Here is an 11,896-nt window from a genome sequence, read left to right on the forward strand (position 1 = left end):
GTGTAAAAAGTAAATGAGTAGCATGTACATTTGAATGAAATTAGCTAGTAAAAATCTCAGTGGAGATTTTCTCAGTGGAGTTTAGAGAATTTAGGATAGACTTCATTGAAGCATTTTATTCCTTTTTCCAGTCTTAAAAGTTAAAATTGAAATATATCCTGTAAAGAAAAGCTCCTTGGTGTATAAGTTAATAAAATTTGATAAACTAAATATAGTGTGTAACTAGTATGTATATAAGACAAGGTTAGTATTAGTGTCAAAGACTACCTCTTCAACTGATTTTTCCCTTGACATTTTACTAAGAAACAATTTTAAGGAACAGTAAAGGTGAAAAGCTTTAAAAAGAATGGGTATCTGTGTACCCATCACCTGAGTTCTTATTATTATCATTTTATTCTACTGTTACCATTTAATATACCATCTTTCTACTGTATGTGCTTTTTATTTTACCAAAGTTTGTTTTTCTTATTTTTCTTGGTGCTTGGAATTTATTTTACACTTGAGATACATGTAATAAAATTTAATACATATACCAAATGAAAATTTCTCTTAGCCTGAATGAGAGGTTGATGTCCTTTATTTTGAAATTCCAGGAATTGCTCTAGAGTATAAATGAAATTTTATTAGAGAAAGTGAGAAATTAAGTGCCACTTCCGGCTTTTTTCCTTTTGCTTATGTGGTGCTGAGGAATCGAACCCAGGGCCTCATGCATGCAAGGCAAGTGCTCTACCACTGAGCCACCTTCCCAGCCCTTAAATAGGTTTTTACTTGTGCACTGGGCTTCTTATTAATAAAATGAAATAGCTTTTTGTTTTTTACCTTCAAGGGTCCAGTGGAAAGTTATTTATTCTGTATTGGAAGAAAGAAGAGATAATGTTGTTGTCATGGCAACTGGTAAGTTTGCCTTAAATAAATACTTTCTTTTTCTTTTTTTTTCCTTGTTGGTCATGGGGCTTAAACTCTGGGCCTGGGCACTGTCCCTCAGCTCTTCAGCTCAAGGCAAGCACTTTACCACTTTAGCCACAACTCCACTTTTGGTTTTCTGGTGGTTTATTGGAGATAAAGAGTTGAACAGACTTTCTTGCCCGGGCTGGCTTTGAACCATGATCCTCAGATCTCAGTCTCCTGAGTAGCTAGGATCACAGATGTGAACTATCAGCACCCAGCAATACTTTTACTCTAAAAATACTTGCTAAATTGGGACTTTACCACTTGAGGCATCCCTCCAGCATCATTTTGTTCACATTTGTTCTTTTTTTATAAAGTTAATTATTTTTTTCCAGTACTAGTGTTTGGATTCAGGGCTCACCCTTATTCAGTTTGCTTGCTTGACTGGGGTTCTTTACTTGAGTTACATCTGCAGCCCATTTTTTCCATCTTATTTTGGAGATGTAATTTCTAGAACGTTTTTTCCTGAGCTTCCTTGGAACAACAATTTTCTGGATCTTGGCCTCATGAGTAGCTGATCCTCAGTGGAATTGCAGGTGTGAACTACAGATACCTGGCTGTGTTGGTTATTAGGTTTTAGGTACATAAACTTGCATTAAATTCTCAAAATATTTGCATTTACAAATGGTGTAAAATATAGAAGAGAATGAACAAGGAATAGGTGTTCAAGTTTATTCATGCATTTACTTTTCAGAAAATGGCATGCTAGTATTGTTTATTGTGTTACATAAGTACATTGCAAGAAGAAATTTGAGTATTAAGGGTTTGTTTTTATATTTGTGAATGTGCTATTTTATTCTAAGGGTATGGAAAGAGTTTGTGCTTCCAGTATCCTCCTGTATATGTAGGCAAGATTGGCATTGTCATCTCACCTCTTATTTCTCTGATGGAAGACCAAGTGCTCCAGCTTCAGTAAGTACTGTTTGCAGTCCCATCTAATTGCTCTTTTTTTTGTTTTTGCCTTTTTGAGACAGTGTCCCTTTGTTGCTCAGGATAGCCTTGAGCTTGTGCTCCTCCTGTCTCAGCTTCCTGGGTGCTAGGTTTATAAGTCTATGTCATCACAACTGATTGCCATTTTTCTTTTTCTATGAATGAACCTTTTACTGTGAAATCTAGTTCACAGTAACATGTTTCTGGAAGTGGTGCTTTCTTTATTAGAAATAAATAATACTTTAGTGGAAGAGCCTATCTTCTTCCTTAAGTTTTCTAAAAACATTTTTTAAAAGAGAATTGTTACTGTTTTTCAGTTTATATTAACTATTTCAAAATTTTTTCCTTTGGTTTACCTGTGCTTATTAGTGTATATGAAATTAATATATAGAAATTTATTATTTCATTTATTTATCTATTTTTTAATTGGTGCCGGTCCTGGGGCTTGAACTCAGGGCTCAGGTGCTATCACTAAGCTAGCACTATACCAGAGCCACAGCTCTGCTTCCAGCATTTTGGTGATTAATTGGAGATTAGAGTTTCACAGACAATTTACTTCCCAGGTTGGCTTTGAACCACACAGATCTCTGTCTCCTGAGTAGCTAGGATTACAGGTGTTGGCAGTTAGTACCTAGAAGAAATTTATTTCCATTTTTCATTTTTTTTCCCCAATCCTAGGGCTTGAAGTCAGGCCCTAGGCACTGTCCTGAGCTTCTTTTGCTCAAGGCTTGCACTCTATCACTTGAGCACAAGCACTCCTTCTGGCTTTGTTGGTTTATGTGGTACTGAGGAATCAAACCTAGGACTTCATGCATGCTAGAACTCTACTAAGCCACATTCTTAGCCCTATTTTTATTTTTTATTCTATGAAATACTCTAAAGTATCTTTTGATGCCATTTTGAAAGACTAACTGTGAAACCAAATTTTCATTGGCTTTGAAGGGATTTATCAAACTAATAAGATACAAAATGAAGATTGCGAAGAGGACTACACGAAAGAACTGTATCTTTATTCCTTTTCATGTAAGAGTAAAGTTGATATTTGTATTTTGTATAGAATGCCATAATACTTGTTTTCTTCTTATAGAATGTCCAACATTTCGGCCTGTTTCCTTGGATCTGCACAACCAAAAAATGTTTTGGAAGATATCAAATTGTGAGTAATTTATATGATTTCTGATCATATGGTCACGTGTCTATAAGGTATTAGAGAATTTTGTATGTGAAAAAATTTTCCTTAATGCATAGCATAAAATGTTTATATTTGAAATGTACTTTCTTAATGGTGGTTTTTATAGCATAGAAAATTTAAATATTTTAAACTTTAGAACATCTTGGGGCTGTAAAATTAGCATTGTAGTCATGGAATCTTCAAATTTTGCTAAGAAGAGAACTTGAAGAGTATTTACATACATAAGAAACTTTAAGTACAGAGACAAATAATTTGCCATTACTTGGAGAATTTGTAACTAATTGCAGAATGGATTCTGGATTTCTTAGCTCACTAATCCTATCATAACACAATTCCTAAGAAAAATATCATCTGTGAACACAAGATAGTTCTATATATTGATGTATGTAGATATGTATGTATATGTGGACATAATACATACAACCATTTACTGAGCTGTGAGAAATGCATTCAAAGGTGTAAATCAGATCCCTATCAAGATTATATTGCTCAGCTGGAAGTGTGGCTTAATAGTAGAGTGCTTGCCCTGTTATACATGAAGCTTTAGGTTTGATTACTCAGTACCATATGAATAGAAAAAGCCAGAAGTGGTACCGTGGCGTGGCTCAAGTGGTAGAGTGCTAGCCTTGAGCAAAAGAAACCCAGGCCTTGAGTTCAAGGCCCAGGACTGGCAAAAAAAAGAGATTATATTACTGTCACTCTACAAAGTTTCTTAATGTCTCTTTTATTATATTCTTTCCATCTTTTGTCCTGAGTTAAATAAACCATCACCCCAATTTTTTTTTTTACTATAGTTTTTATTTAGCTTTGTATGCTCTAAAATTTCATGTACAAGGGGCTAGGAAGGTGGCTTAGTGGTAGAGCGTTTGCCTTGCAAGCCTGAGGCCCTGGGTTCAATTCCTCAGCACCACATAAACAAATAAGAAAAAACCTGAAAGTGGCGCTGTGGCTCAAGTGGTAGAGCACTAGCCCTGAGCTGAAGAGCTGAGGGACAGCGCCCAGGCCCAGAGTTCAGACCCCATAACTGGACACACACACACACAAAAAGAATTTCATGTACTACTCTTTTATGTAAAAATTTTTCAGTCAACATAATGTTCTTGCAACTTTTACATAGTGTTTCATATATCACTGGTGTAGTTTTAAAATCTGAGTGATAATTTATTATATGAATGTTGTATAGTATGGTTTTACATTTCTTTGTTGATAGACATCTAGGTTATTTCTAGTTTTGGGGTACTCCCAGTAAGGTTGGTGTGAGGATTCCAGTAATCGTCTTTTTGTGAACATCTGTTTTTTTTTTTTTTTTGACCATTTGCATCACCTTTGTTGATATATGATGTATTTTACAGAATGAAAATACCTAATTTAGTAGATGTTGATTTTTTTTAACCTATAAATCACGATCATAGTTTAGGGAATGAATATGTCCATCACTTTCAATGTTGCTTTTTGGGGGTTGGTACTAGGGCTTGAACTCAAGTCCTGGCTGCTGTCTTTTAGGTTTTTTTTTTTTTTTTTTTTTGCCCTCAAGGCAAGCAGTCTACCATTTGAGCCAAAGCTCCACTTCTGGCTTTTTTGGGTAATTTATTAGAGGTAAGATTCTGTGGATTTTCTGCCCCAGTTGGCTTTGAATCTTGATCTTCAGATCTCAGCCTCTTGAGTAGATAGTTAGATAGCCACTGGTCCCACTGGCAAATCAAACTTTCTTAATTCGATCCTATGCCACCATTAACTGTTGATTTACTTTCTGTCAGTATAAATTAGTTTGCATTTTATTTATTATGTGGTCATTTTTTGGTTTAAGTACTGCAGCAAAATTATTTTGAAATTCATTATGTTACTACATTTATTAATAACTCATTCTTTTTATTAGCAAGTAAATTTCATTATATGTCTATATTACAGTCTGTTTATTCATTTACTTGACGTTTATTTATATTTTGGGCTATTACAAATATAGCTACTGTGAACATTTTTACACAAGTCTTTGAATGGCAGACATTTCTTTCTCCCCTCCTTTCCTTCAGTCCCTCCTCCCTTCCACTCCCTTCTCTCCTGTCCTCCCTCCCCTCTTCTCTGTTTTTTGCCAATATTGAGGGTATGGACTCAGGACTCTTATGCTTGCTCAGATGCTCAGCTTGCACTCTGCCACTTGAGCCATGTATCCAACCTAGAGTTTTGAAGACAAACTGAGTTCAAATCTGGACAGTCTTACATTAAGATTATTTATAGTTTCCTATGTAATTAGAATACTGTCTTAATTTCCTAAAGGCATATTTGTTTTGTACCTGCTTGATTGCTTCCCCACCCCCCCTTTTTCCCTATTATCTTTCTGTTTTTGTTTTGTGGTCAGTCATGGGACTTGAGCTCTGGGCCTGGGCACTGTCCTTCAGGTCTTCAGCTCAAAACTAGCACTGCCACTTGAGTCACAGCCCCATTTCCAGTTTTCTGGTGGTTTATTGGAGAAAAGAGTTTGATGGCTTTTCCTGCCTGGGCTGGCTTTGAACTGTGATCCTCAGACCTTAGCCCCCTGAGTAGTTAGGATTACAGGCATAAGCCACCGGCACCCAGCTTTTTCCCCATTTTTATTAATCTTTTCTTTCAGAACTAAGGGTTGAATTCAGGGATTCATGCATGCAAAGTACAAGTGTTGTACCACATTGCAATACCCTGTTTGTATTATTATTTTTTTCCTATTTCTTTTTGTAAATTTGTTTGTCTTTACAGAGGCAAGTACCAGATTGTATATATAACTCCAGAATTCTGCTCAGGTAATTTGGACCTGCTTCGGCAGCTTGAGACTAAGATTGGTAAGTGATCAAATAAAACCTTCATAAGTACTTACTGATTATTTATTTAGTTAGTTTTGATAGTCCTAGGGCTTAAACTCAGGGCCTGGCTATTGCTCCTGAGCTTCTTTTGCTCAAATCTAGTGCTCTACCTCTTGAGTGACATCTCTACTTCTGCCTTTTTTTGGCAGTTTATTGGAGATAAATTACCTGAGCTGGCTCAGAACTGTGATCCTCAGATAGGGTAGCTAGGCTTACAGGTATGAGTTTGAATTTTTGTTGTTTTAAACCTGTGGATGGATGCTTTGTTTTTTGTTTTTTGTTTTTTTTTTTTTTGTGGGGAGGATTTTATTGATGTTTGAACTCAGAACACTTTAGCTTTGCTCTAAACATTTTTGCCTTAGTTATTATTTGGATAAGATTTTAAATTTTTGTCAAGGCAACCTTGGCTCACAGTTTTCCAGCTCATTTTTTGTAGTTAAGATTGCAGTACATATCACTGATCTCATCTCTAATTTTGCCAGGGGTTGGTTTTCAACTGCCATATTTTTCAACGTGGCCTCCTTAGATTACAGGTGTGCATTACCGGGCACAGTCCTAGATTTCACTTGTGTTAAAGTTTATTTTAAATATTATCTTCCCGGGGGCTGGGAAGTTTGCTCAGTGGTAGAGTGTTTGCCTTGCATGAATGAAGCCCTGGGTTTGATTCCTCAGCACCACATAAGCAGAAAAAGCCAGAAGTGGTTCTGTGGCTCAAGTGGTAGAGCACTTGCCTTGAGCTGAAGAGCTGAGGGATAGCTCCCAGGCCCAGAGTTCAGGCCCCACGACTGGACCAAAAAAAAAAACAACTATATATATTATCTTAAGGAAATCTCTGTCTCTCCAACTTGGTATTTCTTCTGTTTTATCTCATCCTAAAATTCATTTTGCCATAGAAATTGTTCTTCTGTATTGTTGTCTTTTTATGTACCTATTTTCTTTACATAACCAATAAACCTTTTTGAGGGAAAAATTATTTATTTAAATTTCTGCAGTGCAGTGTTTGGGATATAAATTTCCACATGTATTTTATATATTGAATTTTATATTTTACAAAATTCATATTGTACAAAATTGTGTTTCCGTTCATATTTTTAATATAGATTACATCAGCATAGTAGTAGTTCTTTATCTTTGTTCATGAATGTCACACCTCAAGCTTTAGGAAACATGTAGTGAAACAGCTTCCCACCTTGAACATTCAGTTGTAACAGGCCTGTGAGGCCGAACATATGTAGCTTTTCATAGGAAACCATACTACCTTTTATTAAACGTATGACTGATTACAAGTAAAAAAAGGAAAAACAAATCAACAAAAACCTAAACCTATATTAGAGGTTTTCTTTTTAATCAGAAAATGTAAATATAGAAATAATCAAAAGCTGTTTTGTACTGTACGTTTCTCCTTTGTTGTTTTCTTCTCTGTGGTCATATTCCACTATATGACAGTTGCATTCAAAGCTTTTATTGCAAATGCTTACTTACTTGACTGGTGTTCTACTACTTGAGCTATTTGTATCCAGACTAACTTTTTGCTGGTTGTTTTGAAAATGACTTTTCAGCTTATACTACTTTGAATCTTGATCCTTAGATCTCAGCTTCTTGGATAGCTAAACGCATGAATGAACCATCAACACCCAATTTGTTACTTTTTTGTATCAGGCTTTCTTTTCTTAGACAAATGAATGATCTCATTTATTTTTGATGTTATAAGAAATGTTAGGGGCTCGGAAGGTGGCTCAGTGGTAGAGCGCTTGCCTTGCATTCATAAGGCCCTGGGTTCGATTCCTCAGCACCACATAAGGGAAAAGAAAAAAAGCCAGAAGTGGTGTTGTGGCTCAAGTGGTAGAGTGCTAGCCTTGAGCTGAAGAGCTGAGGGACAGCGCCCAGGCCCAGAGTTCAGGCCCCATGACCGGACCCCCCCCCCCCCCCCAAAAAAAAAAAGGTTAGGTGCGATACACGAATACAAACATTTTTAAAACTGAGAAATGAAGAAAATTACTTTTGTCTTAGATATTAAACCTACTTTGTACATAAAAATATTAATTTTTCTCATCCCATTTTACACAAGGGTTGTGTGGTTGTCAGTTCTGTTTTCTAATACTATTATTGCAGAGGAACTTTCTGAACTTGATAAGATCAGTCTTAAAAAGTGATGTATTTAATCTCAGGAATGTACTCACTCTTTTTTGTTTGTTTGTTTCTCTTTTGTGCCAGTCCTGGGGCTTGAACTCAGGGCCTGGGCACTGTCCCTGAGCTTCTTTTGCTCAAGGCTGATACTCTACCACTTGAGCCACAATGCTACTTCCTGCTTTTCCTGTGTATGTGACACTCTACTACTAAGCCATATTTCTAGCCCAGAATGTGCTAACTTCTGTTGCTTGATAGTCCATCCATGAGATAAAATTAAACGTACTACCAAAGAGAACAATTCTTTTTTTTTTTTTCCTTTTTGTGGTGGGGCCCCTAAGTCTTGTAGCCAGGCTTTTTTTGCCCAAGGCTAGTGCTCTATCACTTGAACACAGCTACTTGTGGCATTTGCCACAAGATAAGAGTCCTGTATACTTTTCTGTCTGGGCTGCCTTCCAATGGCCATCCTTAGACTCAGCTTCCTGAGTAGTTAGGATTATAGATGTGAGCTATTGGTGCCCAATAGTCTCTTAAAGAGAGACTTTGTTGTAGGTGGTTCATAAGTGATATTTTGGAGAACAAATGGATAGTAATGAATTTTACTTTACTAAGGAATAATGATGAAAACTGAAATAGATACATGATATTTAAGTTTATATACCTATATATATATTTAAATCTTAATGCCTTTATCCATTTATCTTCCCTACTCATCTTTTTAGTAACAACTTTTGGTGTTAACTTGGTGTTATGTTTATATTTTCATATGAACCAAATACTTTGATTTGGCTATTTTCCATTTCTAACGAGTTATGTCATCTAAATCGAGAAGACAGTGTTGATTTAGGTGACCATTTTATCTTTTGGATTTTTTTTGTGTTTTTATGTGTATGTGTTTCACTTTTGTAGGTATCTCGCTTATTGCTGTGGATGAGGCTCACTGTATTTCTGAGTGGGGGCATGAATTTAGAAGTTCTTTCAGGTCATTGGGCTCCCTGAAGGCAGCACTCCCATTGGTAAGTAAGCTTTCCCAAGTAAGCAAAAAACATCAAGAACTTGGACCTGATCAAAAATGGCAGATAGATTTTATAAACAGGGAGCCATGTTTTTAATTCTAATGAGGGCTTCTTTGAAGGTTGACATGAAATTTATTGAGGCATTCTTCTGAACAGGCTTGGCAACATCTTTCTGTTAAGTTGAGGTAATAATATAGGCACATCAGACCCTGAGGGGAATGAAAGTTCATATATGATACTATTAAACTATATATGCTGTGTTTTTCTCATACACATACATACCCATGACAGTTGGAGGCTATGAACCACTGTAAAACTAATAATAACTTACAACTGCTGTAGCTTGACTGCTGATCTGATAACCCAGATCACAAAGTGACTAACTGGTGGGTAGCACCTATAGTGTTGTTATGCTGGAGAAAGGGATTATTCGCTTCCTGGAGAAAATAGAGTGACTGTGCAGATAGCAGAACAGCACAAGATTTCCTCACTTTACTCAGCATGCTGTTAAATTTAAAAATTATGTATTGTTTATTTCTGTAATTTTCCACTTAATACGTTCATACTGTGGCTGACAATAGGCAACTGAAACTACAGAAAACCAAACTGCTCATAGGGAGAGGTAAGGGTAATGTATTATTTCTTTGTCAAAGGTTTCCTTCCTTCGTCTCATAAATACTCCTTTAAAAATGTCGAGTTATGCTTAGAACTTAATGTGGTGGAGAACTCACCTAGCAAGTGCAAGGCTCTGAGTAAAAATCCTATTGTGAAAATTGACAACAACAAAAGCAAAGTTAATTATAGATTCTTTGGGCTGTAAGTCATAGTTTGTATACTGTTGCTTCTGAAGCATGTTTAGTCCCATGCCTCCTCTGTGATGTTTTCATCCCTCTGTGCTTTTACTTTGGGACATGGTAAAGGGTGCTGCCCCTTCTTATATTATACTGGATGATGTATTCTAATGGGAATTTGTATTCTAATGCAATTTTCCTACAGTGCTAATTCCAGTTTGTTTCCCAATTTTAACAAGTAATTTTTTAAAAGTTTTGGCCAGTCTTAGGACTTGAACTCAGGGTTTAGGTACTGTTTGAGTTTTTTTTTTCCCCCCTTAAGGCAAGCACTATATACTTGAGTGACAGCTCCACTTCTGGCTTCTTGGGGGTTAATTGGAGATAAGAATCTAACAGACTTTCCTGCTTAGTTTGGCTCAGAGCTCATCCTCTTGAGTAGGTAGGATTAAAGGTATGAGTGACTGATGCCCAGTAAGAGTAACATTTTTACATGAATGAATACAGAAATAATATGTTTTTCACATATTGCTTAAAAACTCAAGATTGACAACATTTTTTATTTTGAAAATATTAGAGGTTCATAAAAAGTTGTTTGAAAAAAATACACTTTTTTCTACTGTCAGTTCTTGAATGTCTATACTATAATATCAAAAGTAGGAATGTGACATTTGTCCAATATTCCTGGATTATTCATATTTCAGTGTTTTCAAAGCACTTATTTCCATGTATGTGTATAATTCAGTACAGTCTTAGTTCATATAGATTTGTGTAACTGTTAGTATTGCAACCAAGACCAATTTCTACAAGGTTTCTTGGGGCTCCTCTTTTAGCCACACTACAGTTTTTCCCACCCCCAACCTTTGCACCTGATAATGCCCAGTCTTGTCTCTAGTGATGTCATTTTGTTATTTCAGCAATATTATATAAGTGGGATATACGATTTACTACCTTTGGAAGCTTATTGACTTAGCATTAATTCCTTGAATACCATCCAAATTATCACATATTTAAAAAAATTGTTTCCTTTTGTTGCTGTATTACTATTCCACAATGTTGCTATACCAAAGTTTTTAACCATTCACCTGCTGAAGGACTTTTGGGTTACTTTTATTTTTTTTGTCAGTGGTGGGCCTGAACTCTGGGCCTGGGCGCTGTCCCTCAGCTCTTCAGCTCAAGGCTGGAGCTCTGCCTCTTGAACCACAGTGTCACTTCTGGCTTTTTCTGCTTATGCTGTGCTGAGGAATGGAACCCAGGGCCTCATGCATGCAAGGCAAGGACTTTACTACTAGCCGCCTTTCCAGCCCACTTTTGGGTTATTTTTAAGTGTGGGTTTTACTGTGATTGTTTGTATATACCTCATTTGTTAAATAAACTGAACATTTTTCAGGGAAGTACTATGTGCAAACCAGAGCAATTTAAATAATTTGTAAATGAATTACACTGATCTGAACTGTTCATATTAAGAGAACTAACATCTCTAAAAGAAAAGTTGGGAGCTTCACATAGTACACTGGAAGATACTCTGCTCATTTGTAAAGCAAGTGATTTGAAAAATGCGTGAAATGTAGTTTCGAGTTTTAGGTTACCCATGGTCCATCTGGCATATGGAGTGGTACAAATAATACAGAAGGATTAATAGTGTTAACAGTGCATGTAGTGCAGACAGGATTTCCATGGTGTAAATCACTAGACCATGCTCTGGAGGATTGATTTCCATTAATTTAGAATGGTTTAAAATAAGCTTTTGGAAACTAGGAAGATTGGTTTTTCTAATCCTTTTCTAGGCTTTTGATTTTAGAAGGATTGTATTAAAGGAGTTTTAAATATCTTCTTTTGTTCTTAAACACTTCTAAAATGGAATAAAGTCTTTTATTATATCTGACTATGGATGTCTTTGGATCTTTTTCATTTCTTGGGATGATTAAATATAGCCTGTTCCTTCTGTTGATCCTCTAGGGCAGAGTGTTTGTGGTGCAGTGATGGAGGAAACACATGCACACTTCCTCCCTCCCTCCCTCCCTTCTACACCCCCCCACTCTCTCCCTCCCTCCCTTCTAC

At 36.3% G+C, this 11,896-nt stretch overlaps 1 protein-coding gene across 1 annotated transcript in view; it reads left to right on the top strand.

Annotated features, from left to right (window-relative positions):
* The window catches only part of Wrn (Werner syndrome, RecQ helicase-like), a 129,415-nt gene that overhangs the window by 59,427 nt on the left and 58,092 nt on the right, over window positions 1-11,896 (top strand). Inside the window, exons 13-17 of the mRNA XM_013025950.1 lie at window positions 827-894; window positions 1,752-1,860; window positions 2,966-3,034; window positions 5,801-5,883; window positions 8,941-9,047. Coding sequence (XP_012881404.1) covers window positions 827-894; window positions 1,752-1,860; window positions 2,966-3,034; window positions 5,801-5,883; window positions 8,941-9,047 — 436 coding nt within the window. The remainder of the gene's footprint in view (window positions 1-826; window positions 895-1,751; window positions 1,861-2,965; window positions 3,035-5,800; window positions 5,884-8,940; window positions 9,048-11,896) is intronic.

The sequence above is a fragment of the Dipodomys ordii genome, unplaced genomic scaffold (genome assembly GCF_000151885.1).
Source record: "Dipodomys ordii isolate 6190 unplaced genomic scaffold, Dord_2.0 Scaffold4, whole genome shotgun sequence".
NCBI lineage: Eukaryota > Metazoa > Chordata > Mammalia > Rodentia > Heteromyidae > Dipodomys > Dipodomys ordii.